The 20,580-nt window shown below is 40.1% G+C and overlaps 1 protein-coding gene across 14 annotated transcripts in view; it reads left to right on the forward strand.

Moving 5' to 3' along the window:
• LOC101939167 (ubiquitin carboxyl-terminal hydrolase 12-like) overlaps nucleotides 1-20,580 on the forward strand; it is a 152,610-nt gene that overhangs the window by 95,942 nt on the left and 36,088 nt on the right. For 5 of the 14 annotated variants that reach the window (XR_010590271.1, XM_065556581.1, XM_065556582.1 and 2 more), the window contains 4 exons: nucleotides 369-445; nucleotides 1,371-1,454; nucleotides 4,521-4,718; nucleotides 7,404-7,482. Coding sequence is in view for 9 of the 14 variants with exons in the window: in XM_065556581.1 (XP_065412653.1) it covers nucleotides 369-445; nucleotides 1,371-1,454; nucleotides 4,521-4,718; nucleotides 7,404-7,482 (438 nt within the window). In the remaining 5 variants the exon portion in view is untranslated. Of the gene's footprint in view, nucleotides 1-368; nucleotides 446-1,370; nucleotides 1,455-4,520; nucleotides 4,719-7,403; nucleotides 7,483-11,094; nucleotides 11,284-11,811; nucleotides 11,876-14,878; nucleotides 17,347-20,580 lie in introns of those variants that run through there. The other 9 variants (XM_065556585.1, XM_005291771.4, XM_065556583.1 and 6 more) reach the window with 4 other exon arrangements.

Genomic DNA, 20,580 nt, shown 5'->3' on the forward strand with positions numbered 1-20,580 from the left:
GCAGATAATTGTATTGCTGTACGAAGCAGAATAGAATCCATTTAAAGCCTGTCTAGCCTTCTGAGTGCTGACAGTGGTAAAAACTTGGTTTTGTCAGTAAAATAGGCAGATATGACTTGCAGGCACATGGGGAAGACATTGTACAAGGAGGTTCCTTTTTTACAGTCTCTTTTTGGACTATAACTACACGTCAGATTGTTTCAGTATTTCTCGAGTAGTGCAGGAAAGGGCCACTTACTGCATTTATACATTCGTCAAATTCTAAAGCTTCTTACTTGCAATCACAACATCTGTACCATTTCAGGGACTTGAAGCAATTCTAAACCTGCCAGATTCCAAGCCGCAATGAAGTATTTCTTTTTTTTAAGGTTAGTAGCAAAGATGAGGACTTCCTGGACCTATCGGTTGATGTGGAACAAAATACATCAATTACGCACTGCCTAAGGTAAATGAAAAGGAATCTGGTTGGAAGAAACACATCTGCACACATTCTGAATGGAGTGGCTACTTTAGGTATTCAGTTGTGCAGCAGTTTAGGACCCAAGCTTACCGTAAACTAATAAATTCTGCTCAAGATCCTGTTATACAGAAAGTCTACCAAAACTGTAAGAATTATCCATTTAATTGTGTCTTTTAAGGCTGTTAATACTACATCATGTGTTCAGAGTTTTTCAAAACTAAGTATTCATGTTTGTTTTCAAAATATTTTTACCTTGTCACCCTGCTGCTGCATTTTGCTGAAATGCTCCTGCTCTTTGTTAAAGAGTGCTTGAGCTTCTGAGGGCAGGCAACAGGGCATTCTTGTTGAACAGCTCTCTGCTTTAGAATTTGCTCTCTGATAGCCTGTCAAAGCCCAAGCTTATCAACCCAGCGCTATGCAAGATGCATTCATTGGACCTGGCTTTTTAATAGCTGATAACGGCACTAATGATGAGTGAGTTGGGGGGGGGGTGATTATGTGCTTTTGTGGGCAAATTATGGCCAGTGTTAATGAGTTTTAATTTTTGTACATGTCCCCAGATATCACACAATAGGTGTGAACTAGATAATTGGACAACCAAAACCATGACAGCCTATATTGCTGTGTGCTCTACCCCTCGGTTTGACGGATGATTAGATACTGGCCAGTTCATGTTCTGAAGGGAGCCATATCCAAATTTCCTCAGCTAGAATCTTAGATCCTATAACATGGGACTGGGACAAGTTAAAACCAGCGGTTGGGAGGTATTCTTGTTTGAGAGAAATCTTCATCTGTGGTATATTTCTTTTCTGTGATAGCAGCAGGATAGTAAAATAAGTAGTGGTGGGTGGGGGGGTGACTAAGGTTCCCACATGTTTGTAATTCATTTTTTTGCTCTCAACTTCCACAGGGGGTTCAGTAATACTGAGACTTTATGCAGTGAATATAAATACTACTGTGAGCAGTGTCGCAGTAAACAGGAAGCACAGAAGAGGTAAGGTTAGGATATGCTGGAAAATGTTAATGTTCTCTCTTGGCGGGGACAGATGTTAGTGTAAATTTTAGGGCTGTTGATTAATCGCAGTTAACTTGTGCGATTAACTCAAAAAATTAATTGCGATTTTAAAAAATGAATCACAATTAATTGCACCTTTAAACAATAGAATACCAATTGAAATGTATTAAATATTTTTGAATATTTTTCTACCTTTTCAAATGTATTAATTTCTGTTACCACACAGCATACAAAGTGTACAGCGCTCACTTTATATTATTTTGATTACAAATATTTGCACTGTAAAAATGATAAAAGAAATAGTATTTTTCAATTCATATCATACAAGTATTGAAGTGCAATCTCTTTATCGTGAAAGTGTAACTTACAAATGCAGATTTTTTTTTGTTACATAACTGCACTCAAAAACAAAACAGTGTAAAACTTCAGAGCCTACAAATCCACTCAAGTCCTACTTCTTGTTCAGCCAATCGCTTAAAAAAAAAAAAAAAAAAAGGTTTCAGAGTTGCAGCCGTGTTAGTCTGTATTCGCAAAAAGAACAGGAGTACTTGTGGCACCTTTAGAGACTAAAAAATTTATTTGGGCATAAGCTTTCGTGGGCTATAGCCCACTTCCTCGGATGCATGCAGTGGAAAATACAGTAGCCTAATTTGTTGTAATATTGCGACTTTTAGGTCTGTAATCGAGTGGCCAGGGAGATTGAAGTGTTCTCCAACTGGTTTTTGAATGTTATAATTCTCGACATCTGGTTTGTGTCCATTTATTCTTTTACGTAGAGACTGTCCGGTTTAAAGGTCGCAATATTACAACAAAAAATCTTCAAAAACAGATTCCTACGAGAGACTGCTGAATTGGAATTAATTTGCAAATTGGACACCATTAAATTAGGCTTGAATAAAGACTGGGAGTGGATGGGCCATTACACAAAGTAAAACTATTTCCCCATGCTCTCCCCCCCCCCCCCCCCCACCAGTTCCTCACATCTTCTTGTCAATTGCTGGAAATGGGCCATTTTCATTACCACTACAAACAGTTCTTTTTCTCTCCTGCTGATAATAGCTCACCTTAACTGATCACTCTCCTTATAGTGTGTATGGTAACACTCATTGTTTCATGTTCTCTGTGTATATATATCTTCCTACTGTATTTTCCACTGCATGCATCCGATGAAGTGCTCTGTAGCCCACGAAAGCTTATGCTCAAATAAATTTGTTAGTCTCTAAGGTGTCTCTAAGTCTTTTTTTTTTAAGTTTGTTTACATTTATGGGAGATACTGCTGCTTGCTTCTTATTTACAACGTCAGCTGAAGGTGAGAACAGGCGTTTGCATGGCACTTTTGTAGCAGGTGTTGCAAGGTATTTACGTGCCAGATATGCTAAACATCTGTATGCCCCTTCATGCTTCGGCCACCATTCCAGAGGACATGCTTCCATGCTGATGACGCTCATTAAAAAAATACGTTCATTAAATTTGTGACTGAACTCCTTGGGGGAGAATTGTGTGTCTCCTGTTCTGTTTACCTGCATTCTGCCATATATTTCATGTTATAGCAGTCTCGGATGAGACCCAGCATATGTTCATTTTACAAAGAAGGTACCAATGTGAGATTTCTAAAAATAGCTACAGCACTCAACCCAAAGTTTAAGAATCTGAAGTGCCATACAAAATCTGAGAGGGACGAGGTGTGGAGCATGCTTTCAGAAGTCTTAAAAGAGCAACACTTGGATGCGGAAACTACAGAACCCGAACCACCAAAGAAGGAAATCAACCTTCTGCTGGTGGCATTTGACTCAGATGATGAAAATGAACATGCATCAGTCCACTCTGCTTTGGATTGTTATCGAGCAAAACCCGTCATCAGCATGGGCACATGTCCTCTGGAATGGTGGTTGAAGTATGAAGGGGCATATGAATCTTTAGCACATCTGGCACGTAAATATCTTGTGATGCTGGCTACAACAGTGCTATGCAAATGCCTGTTCTCACTTTCAAGTGGCATTGTAAACAAGAAGCGGACAACATTATCTCCTGCAAATTGTAACCAAACTTGTTTGTCTGAGCGATTGGCTAAAGTAGGACTGAGTGGACTTGTAGGTTCTAAAGTTTTACATTGTTTGATTTTTCAATGTAGTTATTTTTTTGTACATAATTCTACATTTTTAGGCTCAACTTTCATGATAAAGAGATTGCACTACAGTACTGGTATTAGGTGAATTGAAAAATACTGTTTCTTTTGTTTTTTACAGTGCAAATATTTGTAATCAAAATAAATGTAAAGTGAACATTGTACACTTTGTAATCTGTGTTGTAATTGAAATCAATATATTTAAAAATGTAGAAAACATCCAAAAATATTTAAATAAATGGTATTCTATTATTGTTTAGCAGTGCAATTCATCACAATTAATTTTTTTAATCGTATGATTAATCGTGATTTTTTTTAATCGCTTGACAGCCCTAGTAAATTTACAATATTAATCCAATCACAATTCTTTGAAACAACAAAATAACTGACATTCGAGGTGGGGAAATGTCAGGGAAAACATAAATTCGGAGCAGCTCCTACAGTCAGAGGGGACCCCAAAAGGTTAGTTTCACATTCCTCCCCTAAAGAACTACCAGACATCACTCCTTTTTCCCTGTTAGTTGTAATCAGTTTGATGCCTCCAGAACGTTTTCCCCTTCAGCCACAGATGTAGAAAATCTATTTTTCTCATTTCTTAGTTAATAGAAGCCAGTCCAGAAGGACAGAGGTTTATTCCATCTTTCACTTTCCCTCATATGATGAAAGATGATTGGTTCAGTGTAGGCAAGCAGCTGTTTTGCATGTGGATGTCAGTTGTGGTATAAATCTTTCCCACTTGTACCAAAATGCTTGTATAAAAAGCAGCTCTTTACAGATCATCTTCATTAAAACTGAATTTCAGATTAAACTTTTTTTAATCATTTAAACACAAATTCTAATTTTTTCTTTTAAAAGGTTTATCTAATGTAAGGGGTATTTTCTAATGTGATGTTCTATGTTTAATATATTTTATGGTCCAGAATGAGAGTGAAGAAGTTGCCCATGATTCTAGCTCTGCACTTAAAAAGGTTCAAATACATGGACCAGCTGCACCGATACACCAAACTCTCCTACCGTGTAGTCTTTCCCTTGGAGCTTCGGCTCTTTAATACTTCAGGAGATGCTACAAACCCTGACAGAATGTATGACCTTGTGGCTGTAGTTGTTCACTGTGGCAGGTATGTCTCCAATGCTTTCTGAGTTTTACATGAGTTTCCATGAAAATTAACTCACCTGGTCATTCATGTACATTTGAATACCACTGCAGCAGCTGACAATGGAAAACAATCTCAGCAACATCTAAGCTAATCAACTGAAAGAATAAAAAGGTTTTTACATGTTTTTACATTTAAACATATTTTTGAAAATATTTTCAGCCTATTTTTCTATACAGAGTGCACAGTCTCAGCCTTGCTCTTTTTATATAGCTTTAAAACATGCTAAAGCTTCCAGGAAAGCTAAATGAAATAAAGGAAATCTTGGAAAAACAAATTTCTCAAAATAGAATCTGTTTGTATGTTGCCACTTGCTAGATCATTAAATTTTTTAAAAAAATGCTGGTGCCACCAAGTGGTTAAATTGCATACTGCTTTTTAAATCGGCTGCGCAGTTCTGATCCAGCATTATTAAAATTTAATTAAAATAATTGAAAAACGAATATTTTGTTTAAAAAACTTGATGCAAATAGAAAAGCCTTTGCGAACACTGCATTATGTAAGAAAAGATCAAATGTTATTCACAGAAGTCAAAAATGGGGTATGTTTATACTATGTTGAGACTGTGCTAGTATAGCTATGCCGGGATAGCCCTGTAGAGTAGACACAGCCTACACCAACAGAAGAGGTTTTTCTGTTGGTGTAGGGACACCTGTGCAAACAAAGCTAGCTGTGTCAAAAGAAGACTATTCGGGTCAATATAGCTGTGTGTATGCTGGGGGTTACGTCAGTATAGATATGTCGGTTGAGGTATGGTTTTTTACAACCCTGAAGCTATGCTGATATTACGCTTCAGATTAGACCAGGCTTTAGGATGGGATGGTCGGGGATTATTTGTTCTTTGGTTTTTTTTGGAGTGGGGGGTAAATCTTAAAGTAGTTGGAAACCTAGCATAAGGTCCATAGAATATTTCCAAAGTATCAGTGTCAAAATTAGAGAGCCAACAAAACCAACACATGCCGGTGTCTGTTGAATTTATTTACACTGTCTGTGCTGTACGTTTCTGATATTGTGATATAGTTCTGAAATACATTTTCATACAACGTACTGATGTTGCAAAAGAAAGGATCCTGTCCAAACTTTCTCTTGTGAGTTTGCAGGGCTGGATCCTAAGTTTGCTAGCTGTGACACACATTCCAATAAGCATAAATATAGCTTTCAGTAATGACACATAGAAATGGCGGTCAATGTGACTTTGTCTTATTGAAGGGGTCAGCAGCTGTGCTCTAGAGCTGTTGTTTCGTAAACACTGGCTTTTTTAGGAGTTCCACAGCTCTGTTGTAAACTTGTATCAGGCTGGAACCTAACATACTAGGATAGACCAGGTACAAATTTATTTTCTAAATATTTTAGATCTTTTAAAACAGCTGTTTAAAATGTTTTGCTTTGATAACTTCACTTTAATTTACCTATTCTAAACAAAAAAAGGCTTCATTCTAAAGCAGAAATTGTTAATTCCAGTCAGTTTATAACACTGAATGGGGCTACAGAATCACTTTCCCCATACACAGTAAAGTCCTTTAAAAAAGCTATGTTATTTTATGTTTGTGTTGTTCAGTTCCTAAATGAAACACAAAATAAAGCCAGAAAAAGTGAGAGTTTAGTTTCTTGTTTTATCCTTAACTTGCTCCCTCACTGTCTAAGGTCAGCAGTTGGTGGCTTACCTAGTGCTAGTGTACATTAAATTATAAATAAATAAATAAATGGAGATATCCTATCTCCTAGAACTGGAAGGGACCTTGAAAGGTCATCGAGTCCACCCCCTTCCTTCACTAGCAGGACCAAGTACTGATTTTGCCCCAGATTCCTAAGTGAATTGCCTCACAACCCTGGGTTTAGCAGGCCAATGCTCAAACCACTGAGCTATCCCCCCCAAAAAATTCCTTGTCCCAATCTACTTCCTTTGCAACCCTTACCCATCTGCTCTGGCTCTTGTTCACTCTGCATTTGGATCTGGCAGCTTCCTCCACCACACTTCCAACAGGAGAGTACTGAGAGCACATGCAAGAGGGTCTCTCTGCACTCTGTTCTGGTGATAGTGCCACAATAATGGGGAGCAGCAATTGCACAGAAAGTCTAGCTGAGTGGTGCCTGCAGCCCTGGTCTGAAGCATGCTCAGTACAGATGGGATCTTCAGAGAATGTAGCTGTCAAACTCTGACATGTCTCTATTGAGCAAGCACAAACTAAGATTTTTTTCTCCCAAAGGTTTGTAACTTGGCTGATTTGGGCATTTTTTCATGAGAATCACAAATGGCACATTCTTGTTACTAAATATCAAGTCCTTGCTCCAAAGCAGAGACCCTAAAGCTTCTTACCCAAACCATTGTATGGATTTTTTTTATGTGGTCAGAACAACATATTTATTGCCCCTAACCTTGTTCTCAAAAATGGCCGAACCATTTTTGCTGAAATTTTATTTTCTTTATTTTTAAGTAAATCTGAGGTAGATACCCAGTATGTTAAGGTTTGGCAAACTGTTATGGTTGGGCAAAGTTATAGGCAATTGAAAATAAGGTCTTACACTGGAAGAACCTTAACTATAGGTGGCACTATCAGCTCCATCTATAATAGCTTGAGTTATTTACAAATGTTTTGGTTTTCATATGTAGGCATCAGTGTAATAAATCTTTGACCTTTTTTCTGGCAGCGGTCCAAACCGTGGACATTATATCACCATAGTGAAGAGCCATGGCTTTTGGCTGCTATTTGATGACGACATTGTAGAGGTAGGTAAACAGATTGCTTTTACGTTGTGAGAACAGTATGGACAGTGCCATTTTCCAGCTACGTGCAGGGATCCTGTTTCAGTATCTAGGAATTCATTTTGCATCCATGAAAGATTTATAACAAAATATGTGTATGGGGCATCCTCATCGAGTTCTGAGCAGATTTGTGTATATATAATTGACTTGTAGAACCGTGCTCAACTGAGGGGCTGCATTAATCACTTGGCAGAAGACTGAGGATGACATCTATTTGGTACAACCACAACTGTTCTGTTAAGAATGTAAAACACCAGGGTATTTTTTCCCACATCTCAGGCTCTCTCGAGACCAGTTTGCTTTCTAGAGTCAGTGGCTTGATCCTAAATATTTCTGATGGCTGTAGCTCAACACTAAATTCAACATCCTTTCATCTTCTTTTGTAGGTTAAGAGTAGGTAAAAGGAAGGATTCTTGATTTTTGCCACAGACAGGTAGCAAGATCTGTGGAAAGAGTTAGAAAATCAGAGACTTGTGAGCACATGGTTAGTTAGATACTGAAGATATCCATAGGATTTCTGATCTTTAGTAGAGTATTTAGATATACTCTAGCTAAAATAAACTTATTTTGTACTCCACAAAATATCTTGCCTATAAATGTTTTGAGTATGTATCTAAAATATATACACACACATGAACATGTGGCAGCATTTTGTTGTATATCCCATTGAGTTGTATTTTAAAAACATGAAGGTTTATCTCTTGGCCTTTTTTAGATCACTCCTTAAAATAAGTCCAAACTCTGATTAGTAATAGCACCAAGGTAGAATCATAGAATATCAGGGTTGGAAGGGACCTCAGGAGGTCATCTAGTCCAACCCCCTGCTCAAAGCAGGACCTAATCCCAACTAAATCATCCCAGCCAGGGCTTTGTCAAGCCTGACCTTAAAAACCTCTCAGGAAGGAGATTCCACACTTCCCTAGGTAACCCATTCCAGTGCTTCACCACCCTCCTAGTGAAAAAGTTTTTCCTAATATCCAACCTAAACCTCCCCCACTGCAACTTGAGACCATTACTCCTTGTTCTGTCATCTGCTACTACTGAGAACAGTCTAGATCAGGGCCGGCTCTAGCTTTTTTGCTGCCCAGCGCCAGGCCGTGCCGCTCCCCCCCCGGCCGAGCGCCGCGCCAAGCGCCGCCGGAATCCCCCCCAGAGCGCCGCCCCCCCGCCGCGCGCCGGAGCCCGCCCCCCCCCCCGAGCGTCGAGCGCCGCCGGAACGCCCCCCCGAGCGTCGAGCGCCGCCGGAACGCCCCCCCCCGAGCGCCAAGCCCCACGACGCCCCCCGCCGCCGGAGCCCGCCCCTGCCAAGCACCGCCGGAACCCCCCTCCAGCGCCGTGCCCGCGCTCCCCCCCCCCCGAGCACCAAGCCCCGCAACGCCCCCTGCCGCCAGAGCCCGCCCCTGCCAAGCGCCGCCGGAACCCTCCTCCAGCGCCGCGCCCGCGCTGCCCCCCAGCGCCGAGCCCCGCGCTGCCGGAGCCCGCCCCTGCCGAGCGCCGCCGGAACCCCCTTCCAGCGCCGCGCCCGCGCCACCCCCCTCGCCGAGCCCCGCGAAACCGGAGCCCACCCCCCCAGCGCTGCGCCACCGGAGCACCCCCCCCCGCGGAATGCTGCGCCGCGGTCCCCCCGCCGCCCCTTACCAGGTGCCGCCCCAAGCATGTGCTTGGGTGCCTGGTGCCTAGAGCCAGCCCTGGTCTAGATCCATCCTCTTTGGAACCCCCTTTCAGGTAGTTGAAAGCAGCTATCAAAGGTAGTTGAAAGCAGCTATCAAAAATCCCTTTAAAAACATGTATGGTTTTTAAAGAGGCCATAAAATAGCCATGTTGTTATATATTCTTCCATGTAATTTTTGCTCATTTTATGGGCCAAAGCAAAATTTCTCTGTCTGAAAACACTGATGGCAATTGTACTGAACCATGAGTAAGAACAGAATACAGTTTAATCTCTTGCATGTGTGTTGGCTTGGTCTAGAACAGTGGTTCTCAAACTAGGGCCGCCGCCTGTTCAGGGAAAGCCCCTGGCGGGCTGGGCAGGTTTGTTTACTTGTCACATCCGCAGGTTCGGCTGATCACGGCTCCCACTGGCTGTGGTTCGCCGCTCCAGGCCAACGGGGGCTGCAGGAAGCGGCACGGGCTGAGGGATGTGCTGGCCACCCTTCCTGCAGCCCCCATTGGCCTGGAGCGGCGAACCACGGCCAGTGGGAGCCACGATCGGCCGAACCTGCGGACACAGCAGGCAAACAAACCGACCCGGCCCGCCAGGGGCTTTCCCTGAACAAGTGGCAGCCCTAGTTTGAGAACCACTGATCTAGAAGACACAGAGTAGATTTGTCTCCGACAAAGATGTCAGATTTTCATTCACTTTTCTTACCTGAGTCATGCTTTAAAGTAACGTGAAATTTTATTGTTTAACCTCATAATCTCACTGATCTGAAAATAGTGTTGTCTGTGTGAGTTGTTTCTCTCTTGAATCTTCACTGTGCTCCTCAGGATTGGGAATCCAGAATGTAGCTCTTGTAAAGCTGGAGATTCAGCAGTTGAAAAATCCCCTGGCAAATGGGAAGCTTTTCCCATATTAAGGGGAGGGGAGGGGAGTGGCAGCTGCGGGGCAGGGGATTGTCATCAGTTTCTGCAGGATGAGTCTTTACATTTAAAACACGTTCCTATCCCGTATGTTCTGAAAGCCACAGTTGAAAAATTAGGGGTGGAAATGTTTGGCATAAGTGAAGTCCAGTCATGAAAGTCCTGTTGAAAAGCCCCACTGGGAAGAGTGTAGACTATTCCTACCAGGAAACTCCACTCAATGACTGTCTTTTGTATCTGCTTCTAACTGGAAGGGTCTGATAAACTTGAAACTCCCCTCCCACCCTCCTCTGTCAGAAAAGCAATGTCTTTCCTGTCCATTCCCTACCTATGTCCTCCACCCCCAGATACAGTACACCTGCCCTGAATAATGTGTTTTTGGGAATCATCCTGGCTACTGTAATGATTAGCGAGATGGGGTGACCTACTGCAGGCTGTAGCAGGAACAGGGGCTACAGCTTTGCCCATCCCGTTTCCTTTTGTGAGTCCTCTGTTCCTATAAATAGCTTTGCTCCTTGCTGCTGCTGCTCTAGCTTGTCTAGCTTCACTACACAGTGAAATTGAAATGATTATTGTCAGTTTCATTGCTCCCCACAAGATTTTGATTAGCAGCTCTGAAACTGACCATTTTGGTTGTGTCATGTTGCTGCTGCTTAGTATCACAAAGAGACTGCAGGAAACTTAGTACTTCATCAGGTCAAATTCAGAAAGATATATTCACAATCATGAGGCATGCAAAAGTAATTTATAAAAATAAAGCTTAGATTCTGCAGAAGTAGCAGACATAGACCTTATCATTTGCCTGGGGAAGTCCCTGCACACCAGGGACAAGCGGGCAAGTATACTTTTCAAGCCCTGGAGATTTAACCTGCTAAGTATGAAACATATAAAGTTGTCTTCCTGAGTCTGCTCACAGATAATTCCAAAGCCTCTGTGCCTGCTTTGCCAAGTAGTAAGAGAACAGAGGATAAATCTTTTTGTCTCTATTGGTTTCAGAATGTAAGACTTCAAAAAGCTTTATAACCTTTTTGTTATAAATGCTATGATTTTTTGGATCTGAAATGTAAATTGGAAGCAGTTTACTCTTCTTTTACTAGCTTCAAGATTTGCTAAATGCAATCAAAGTGAAGGAGTCTTGTTTCATTTTTGCTTGGGTGAAGGTTCAAGTTTCAAGTAAAATATCAGGTAAATGAAAGTTATTTAGGTAAAAGTGTATTATTACAGCATATGTGAAAACCTGTCACATGTCAAATACCAAAGCCAATTGACTTCAAATAGAATAATATACAAAGCCAAATGACTTGAGAGCAATGTGGATAAATGCACTTTCCTATACTGTGAGCTTGCCAAGCTATCACATGTAGCAACCGAAAGTGATGCAGCACAGTGGCAATCTCTATATGGAGTAGAGGGGAGAGTGTCTATTATCCACATTGGTTTCCCCAAATTATGAGGAAAGATAAAAAGAACGAATTTGTAGCTTAGCTAAATAGTTACTCAGGAGAGCAATAACTCTAACTATTATTTGAGGGTTGTAAATGCTGTGGAGGGAAAAGTATTGTTTCAGGTGGACCAGAAAATGATCAAAAGATGATAGGTTCAATAGCAAAGCAAAAAAAAAAAAAAATCCTTAATATCAGGTCAGTTAAGCTGTAGAACCATCTCCCAAAGAGAACTGGTAGAAACATCAACTGATTGTTACTTTAAAACTAGGCTGGACAAAACTCTTGAGTATATTGGTGAAAACAATCCCGCTATGGAAGGGGGAGGAGACAAGGTAATCAAATAGTTATTTTCTGTCTCTAATTTGTTAATCTGTGAATGTGAATGTGGAAATGAGTTAGGATATATAGCTATGCTACCAAAGAATTTAAAAATAAGTGAATCCATAAGAATATTTCCAGGTTATATTCAAAATGCTAGATAGTGGAAATAGAGTTGATTTCATGGTAAGTTGGTTGGTATTTAAATTAAATTAAACAGCAGAGAATATTTGCAGAGCTGCCAGATAATTATATTAAGTCTGTTGGTGAATATGCTTTTGAGAGTATTTTTTCTGTTAGAATGACTGATCTTTCTCTCCTCAATATTCATATACAAGGCTTCCTGGGAAAAGAACTTCGGAAAAATATACACTTATTTGTCCCATATATTTTCCCCCAGAATTTCAGAGCATTTTGAAATGCATGCATTTGAGGAATTTTGGATTTTCACACAACATAATGCATGTCTTGTTTCAAATCATACCCTTTGTAATTCCATTTTGTGTTCGTTGCATCTTTCTGGCAACTTACCAAGTGTGTGTTGCCCCAGGCTCATAAAGTGGGTGGGGAAAAAGAAAAGCACTGGCCTAAACAAGCAGGTAATGTACATTCTCTTCAAAATTGAGTGCACACTCAGGCAGCTTTCATTTTTATGACCAGTACTTTCACAGCAGACCACCAGAACATTGCTGAAGCTGCTGGATCTGCTCATGCACATAAACATACTAAGGAATAAATTGGTGGTTCTTTGGCTATCACCTGTACAAATTCACATGCTTGGTTCAGCCTGTGCACTCTGCATTTTCTTAACTGGAAACTTCTAGTAAGCTTTGGTGGTTGGGGCTGCAGGCAAGTTCCCTTGTGGTACTGATCGTTCAGCCTGAACATTATATATGGAGCTGCAGTGCTATCCTCTAGTTCCTGTTGGATGTCTAATTGGAGTCCCTTTAGATTTCTCCCTTTTCTGTTTGCTGTATTTTAGGTTGTTACTAAACTCTCCTGCTTTTAATTATAGCTATATAGTGTAGTTGCGTCATTGCAGTTAATTTGTGTGTTAATTGTTTCTCTGTACTGGGCACCTCTTATTTTCATAGGATGGCTGGCAAGGTAACCAGTTTCAAATGATGCCAGTTGTAATGTGAAAATGTGCTTAACAGCCCTGCATATGTAATGCTGCCTATGTCCCACTGAGGTGCACATACTGAGAAATGCCTTTTGTGCTACCTTAACCCTGAGGGCTCAAAAGGACCAGGAATCTCAGTTCTGGATACACCCTTAAAGCAGCTCAGTATGATGTTTGAGTTGGCATTGAGCCTTTATTCCTTGCTTGATGCCATGTGGAAGTCTGAATCCCAAGAGACCCCTGATCTGAAGAGGGAAATACTCCCTTTGGCCCACGTACTGTGAAGCCTCAGTACCATTGCTCTCTCCCTCAGAACTGAGGTGTAGAGAAGGAAAAAAAGAAAAAGGCCACTGTTTTTTGTCCTGAATATTTGACTCCATATGGATCTGTGAGTTCAGAACCAAGATGCTATCAATTCTGAGAGACTCCTTCATACCAAGGACTGTATCTCCTGCCTATTCTGTACTAATAGCCATTTTGGTGTTGATGAGGTTCCTTAGACGAGTTGTAGCTTGGGGCCTTCCTCTGTGTGTTCAAGCAGAGAACGCTCCCTGTTTCCTCCACCCAAAGCAGAGTTTCTTCTTTGGACCAAGAATCTTGGTTTTGTGGTATCCCAAAGCCATCTTCGCTGCTGTGTGGGATAGTATTAAAGGTCACCCAGCGATTCTTTCATATACTTAGTTTCTCTCTGGTTCCCAAATCTTCTATTTTGGGGATGGTAGAGGAGATTGCAGCTTCAGTCGCTCTAGACTGATTTCCTCTTGGCTCCCCACCTCAGGCCATCATCTTATCCTGGTGGATCATGTAACCTAAAGGCATTTTAAAATACTAAAGGAACCCATTGTCTGCTTAGCAACACAGGTCATGAGCATTCGTTCTAGTATTTCAGTCTCTGTACTGGCTCCCCATTGACTGCAGAATCCAATTTAGTCTTACATGGGATTAGCTCTTCCTGACACTGACCTCTCAGGACAGCTGCATTCCACTGGAACAATGAAATTGTTGACCAATAATGAGAAACAACTCATTCGCAGAAGATGGACCACGACCGTGGAACTCACACCCGCAAGAGATAATGACCATAGGCCTCACCGCTTTGAGAGCAAAATGCAAAACTCATTTTTCTGGCTGTGCTTTCCTGCAATAATTTTCTCTCCATTTTAAATTGTGTAGGCAAGAAATTTATTCCTGTCTGTATTGAAAAGAAGCTATTCCCCTATCTAAATACTCGTGAGGTTCTGAACATCATACTAGTCAGCATGATGCTAGATTCCAGGGAGAGCAAGCCCCATTTGTTGTATACTCTTACAGAGTTAATGTGAAAATAGTGACTGTGTGTTACATTATTGATAGGTGATCCTGATTAGTAACCGATAGTGCAGGAGTTGTGTTCATTTTTGAAGCCCCAATCACCTCTTGTGAGGTAGCAGTTCATTTAGACTGCCTGTTGAATTTACTAAAAATTTTGTGCGCACTCCTTATTATCCGGTGGAGATATTTTCCCATGTTAACAGCAGACTCTTTTTCATCTTCATACAGGCTGCATGGCTTTGGGTAAGGGAAGGTGGCGACTCCAGTTGTTGGAAAGAGCTGAGGGTGAAATGTCAGCTAGAATTTTTAGAGCAGGCCTTCATAGAGCCCTTGTGTGTGCACTGTAGCTTCACAGTGCACTATTTTCTTGATCTGACAGTCTTATAAATTTATCCTGATTTAATCTTCTCCAAATTAAGCAGTTTAATCTACTGAAGAAATGTTTGGTGTATTAATATTGGGTAGCTTTCAGTCAACTTCTTCATATAGTAAACTGGAAATAGTATTTCATTGGGGGAGGGTGTATGTGCTCAGTGTTGGTTATTTTGAGTGGGTCTAATCTTAATGTCTTGTTGAATTGCAGAAAATTGATGCCCAGGCCATTGAAGAATTCTATGGGTTAACATCAGACATTTCCAAAAACTCAGAATCCGGATATATCCTCTTCTACCAGTCAAGAGACTAAAACTGAAATGATAAATGTGTACAAATAAAAAAGGGATCAAGGTTATGTCCCAAGGACATCAGTGACAGCAGAAACAATTCCTCATCATTGCTGTAGGACCATGAGAGATCCAGCAGGGAGAAGAAAGGTTTACCTCTGCCATTTCTTGGAGGATGAGTGCTGACTTCCATAACAAGAAGAGCTTTTGCTCTGATTTTCTTTCTGGGCTTTTTTTTACATTGCTAGCTTCCAAAATCTGGGTTACCTCTACTTGAAACCTGGCTGCTTATTTGTTCAAGAACTGAAGAAAGGTTTTAAAAGTAGCATTGTGGAATTCTTTACCATTCAGTGTCAGCCTGAGGCTATACCTTGGAGTCTATCATCGTCATTTTTCTGTATTTTAGCAGAACGATTTCAATATTCAGTGTCAGCTGAACACATATTTTGAGATATGAGCAGCAGCCAGTTGCTGGATATTTTTGGTGACTCAGACATGCGAAACAGTACAGTGCTCAAACATATTGGGAACGTCAAGTCTGTAATTTTTAAAAAGGTAGACAAAAAGCTATTTCTGCAGCATTATAAATTCCTCAGTATGTATCATCTTGGTTTTAGATAACACTAATAGCACTCTTTTTTGTATATTGTTAACTTTTACTTCCTAGTCCCCCCTCCAGAAGATGTAATTTTTTTTCCACATTTAACCTAATCTGTTGTACTTTTTAATTTTTTAAGCAAAAGTTTGACTCTCAAAGCCACAATGCTGCAAATTCAAGGGGAGCAAAGAAGCAGTTGAGCTTTTAAAAGTGCATGTCTTGCAACCAGTTGTTATAGAAAGTTTAAAGTTACAGTATTTCTTGGAGCTATTGCATAAGCCAAAAGTGCCCTCTTCTGAAACAGGATCTGTTCAGCATTTCATTCAGTATATAGTAAACAGATGCAGGACCATATCTGCCTATGATAATACCCAGAAGCAGCACTAATTGTGAAGAGTTAACCAAGGGAAGCATTATTTACATAACTAATCCAGTTGTTCCTAGTCTTTGAAATAAGAAATTTCCATTAAGGAAGAAAAACAAAAAACAAAGAAAGGTTAACATACACTACCTTGCAAAGAGTTCCTCTTCATCTTGTTGGGTACATTAGTTTTGACATGTGAATCATTGCCCCTGAAAATGCTCTCTGATTTGATATGCCACTATAGGCCTTGCTTAACAGGGGAAAAGTATGTTAGTCTTATGAAGACTGAATTTAAGTAACTATCCATTACAAATGTATATAGTATAATCTCAAGGATAATTAGAAAGAAAAGATTAAAGGGATTTTATAAGGAATCTCTGAAACCCTTTATGTAATTTTCTTTTTGAAAAGTCCTTTTACAGTGCCAAAGCTTGTCATAGCTGGCTCTAAACCATGAGTGGATATTGATATTTTCCTTTCTTCATCTTGTTAAATAACACCAAAGCTGTCTTCTGCCTTGTTGGTCTTAGTACAGCATTTCGTAGTACGCACTGGTGATTGTTATCTATGAGGACATTTAATTTATGCAATTCTGTGATTTGTACGGGATAAATAGAATATTTTACCAAAATATTGTCCTCATGAAGACAACCCATCATATACATGCAGTCCTTTATGGTGGCTGTACTCATTATCTGTTGTTCCCTTTCACAACTGGAAACCTCCTGTTAGCAATTAATTCCTTTCTTTAAAATGGAAATTAGTAAATATTAGCATATTACAATTGGTTACAAGTTCCATCCCCTCCCACCTCTCCTTCTCGAGAAGAAAAAGTATGGACAGTCAATTCCTGATTTTTATTATGCAAAGTACTCTCATTTTCAGAGATTTAATCAGTAACCGTAAAACCTTTTTTGTCATCTTGTTGTTCCTACTTGTGTGAAAATTGCTCTTGGTTAGCAATCCTCTCCACTTGTTCGCAGGAAAACCCAGAGCCCCCGGATAGTGACACTAACAGAAATCTGTCATCAGTAACTCTTGCAAAAAGAGAGCGCACTGAGTTTAAAAAACAAATCTAAACAGTAAACACAAAAAAGTGATGCAGAACACTATACATGTATTTTGTATATCTGGTGAAACATTTTTACAAATAAAATATCTGATTTGAGAGAGATAATATTGAAAGAATATATACTATAGATTAAAAGAAGAACTGTTAAAAGTGCACTTTTGCTACAGATTTATAAGGAAACTAAATGGGATTAAATTGGAAGAGAATGGTGTGATGTTACTTCTGTATAATTAATGACCCCACCTGTCTCCAATAAAGGTCATGTATGTTCACAGGCACATGGCCCAAATGTTTTTTCTTGAATGGTGTGAATATCACTCAAAGATGAAAAATAAAAGTAATTGGTTAGTTTTGACAAGAGTGAACAAGCCCCTTTTGTTTTTTCTTCTCTCCAAATTAATTTTCTGAGACTATTTGTTGATAACTAGTACCCACAAATCTCCAGCTTCCCCCAGTCCTTTAATTGTTAGACTTCATTCACATAGACTGTGGAAGGGATGGCTGTGGGAATGGAAGGCTATGAAAGGAATCCTTTGTCTAAGGTGGACTCTGCAGGACATTGCTACTCAATACTTGGTTTAACTAATCTGGTGTTAACCCAAGTGAAAAGATTAAAAATGTATCTGGTGCCATACATGTGCTTTGAGCTTTTCAGCCAAAGATGAAGTCCCTGCCCTGAAGAGTTTGCCATCTACATGAGTTAACCCACTTCACTCAAAGGGAAAACTTGGTGAGTAAGGCCTACTCACATAAGTAAGAGTTTACAGATCAAAGTATATGGACTATTTAAGTAAATGATATAAGTAAGAGAGGTTCTCTTTTAAAAAAAAAAAGCATTTAAAATCAGAATAAATTCCCTTCCTTATCCTAGTAGGTCACATATTGGCAATAAGTAACGGAATCAAATTTTACTTTAGCACAAGTGGGGGTAACGTCCATTGATTTCAATGGGAATTTTACCTGTTTGCATCCAAGATTAATTTGGTCCATTGTAGTCCGAAACAAATATGAGAAATTAATATCTGATCACCTCAAAATATAGCTCAGGCCGGAAAGGTTCATGATTTGATTTTCTAGCATTTGCTTCTGCTGAAATAACTCTGGGCCAGATTCTGTCATTTTTACTCATGCTCAATAGTGGTTTACTCTTCAAATAACCCAGTTCGCTTCAATGAGACCGCTCCCTACAGGAAAAAAACTAGTGCTCAGTGAGAGAGTGGGCGGATCCTGGTCCTGTAGCCCATTTATCTCTGCAAACTGTGACAGATAGGAACCCCCACACCATACTATTATGTTGATACTCCAGTAAACCTCACAATGTGTTTAGACACTCGAGTCCTTGCCCCACAGAGTTTACACCCAAGGAACGTTGTTTGTGAATTAATATTTGTACTTCGCACATTCTTGTTAGCATCTCTTTAGTTTGAAATGACCATGCCAGCTCAATTTAGAATGCCTTTAAAACAAATCCGATTTGACTGGTACAAGGAGGCAAATAGAATAATAAATATCCATGAGACAAGTAAAACCTTCCTGCTCCAGTCCTCAGTATTCATGGAAAGGAACAACCCCCTGAAATGTAATGAATTCTCTAAATGTGGATTCCTGCTAGCATTTGCTATTGTGCACTATTAACTTCTGGAAGCTTCCTCCCTTTTTCTGTGCTTTTTCTGTGCAATTTGCCTCCATCTACACAGTCAGTTGGTTTTGAGCTTCGTTCTCATGTGCAGTGATGAAACGGGATTAGATTTTTCTCTGCAATGGAGTTGAGTAGTTATGGTTTACGGTATATATGGTATTAGTGGAGTAATTGCAGTGGTGTGCCGGACAACAGCATGGGTTAAGAAAATGAAGATTCACACATTTTTCTCCTTATTCCTTTAGAGACTGGATATTTTGCTAAGGGAAATGACTTGTTCTTTAAATGAGTACTGTTTATACTTTACTCTGAGCCATTTATTTTAACTAACTGCTCTTGGCATTGATATGTGCTTTGAAGGGAAGCACCCTAGTACCCGCTCCATACTATAACCTATTTCTGTTGCGGTAATGCCTAGGAGCCCCTAGTCATGGACCAGAGCCCCACTGTTCTAGGTGTTGTACAAACTCTGAACAGAGAGTATGTGGCAATGTTTGATGCTTTCAAACACTGACAGTTTTTTAACACAGTTGTAAACTGGTTTATATAGGTTCAGAAACCCTAGAATAAGACTAACTTGGGGCAGTCACCTCTATTCTTTATGGTAGTATCAAGAGGTCATAATCGAGGCAGAAGCTCTGTTATTGCTAGACATTGTACAAAAATATAGGAGAAAGTGGTCCTCATCCCAAAGATCTTATCCTAAAACAAGGAGGGGGAAAGTGGAGGCAGGAAGACAACAGTAACATAATGTGGTTACACAGGCTGCTAGTTATGTGCATATTTTGGTGGTTCTGAATCATTTTAAAGTTTTTAAACTAAGATAAAATAACTAGTCAAGCTTATAATTTTGTTTTTCATGATTATTTGTAATCCTGTGGGCTTTCCCCTCCCCCCCTTATAGGTCCTCCTCTGCCCAATCTGCAGAGGATGAGAGTCTGTTATAGCCCCAATTAGTGTCTTGGCTCTTTAATTCAGCTTTTGCTTTTTGCTTGGGATGTCCCCAGTTTAATCCCTGGTGTTTTGGCTAAGATGGTGGTTGTCATTTATTCATGCTAGCAAAATTTCTGTGCTTGAATGTTTGTTTGGAGAGAGAACTTGGAATAAGGTTAAATTGTAATGCGCCTTTTAATTCCAAGCAGACAATTTTGTCCATATCCATTCAGGTTTAGTTAAAATACAACAGTGCTCAAACATTGCTTAAGCATGAAGCTTTTTCTGTATTTTCCCCTCCATTCTCACCCCAAGAGCCCCTCATTTTCCATACAATAGTGGTTTAACAACTTGCAGGAGATAAGACAGGGTGGGGGGTAGGAGGGAGAGAAATGAGTAGTATTCTTGGCAATAGTTTCCAAATACATGAATTTTTTTTAAACTGTTCATTTTGAGTTTGAGTCACAATATTTCTCAAAGCAAAAGGGCATCAGGTTGGAAAGAATCCAGATCATTTCTTAAAATTTGTTTGGAATCACTTCAGTCCAGAGCAAAAATGAAAAAACTGAGCCATTTCGGCTGCCATTCTACATATAGGTCTAAAAATTCTGGCAGTCTTTACTGAATGTTGCTCATCATCTTAGTGATACGTGATAAGGGAATGAAACATTTGTGTCTTTGCCATGGGCACTTGGCTGCTATGTTGTTGAATGCCCTTCCTGTCTTTTCTATGCAAGAAAAGATGAGGTTTCTAGGGAACTACCCATGTATTGAAAAGGTTATTAAAAGTACGGGGACCAATTTATTGTTGAAGCATGAAGTCGTTAAAGTAAATTGCTGCACGGGCAATTTAGATTAGATATAGACAAAGTTGGTGACAAGAAAAACAGGCAATGGAATAAGTTGCCAAAAGTAGTAATGGGTGCTAGAGGGTTAATTATTTTTCAATTTGGAGGGAGCAGAGAGCTGGTACAGAATCATAGGACTGGAAGGGACCTTGAGAAGTCATCTAGTCCC

Source organism: Chrysemys picta, chromosome 9, assembly GCF_011386835.1.
Source record: "Chrysemys picta bellii isolate R12L10 chromosome 9, ASM1138683v2, whole genome shotgun sequence".
NCBI lineage: Eukaryota > Metazoa > Chordata > Testudines > Emydidae > Chrysemys > Chrysemys picta.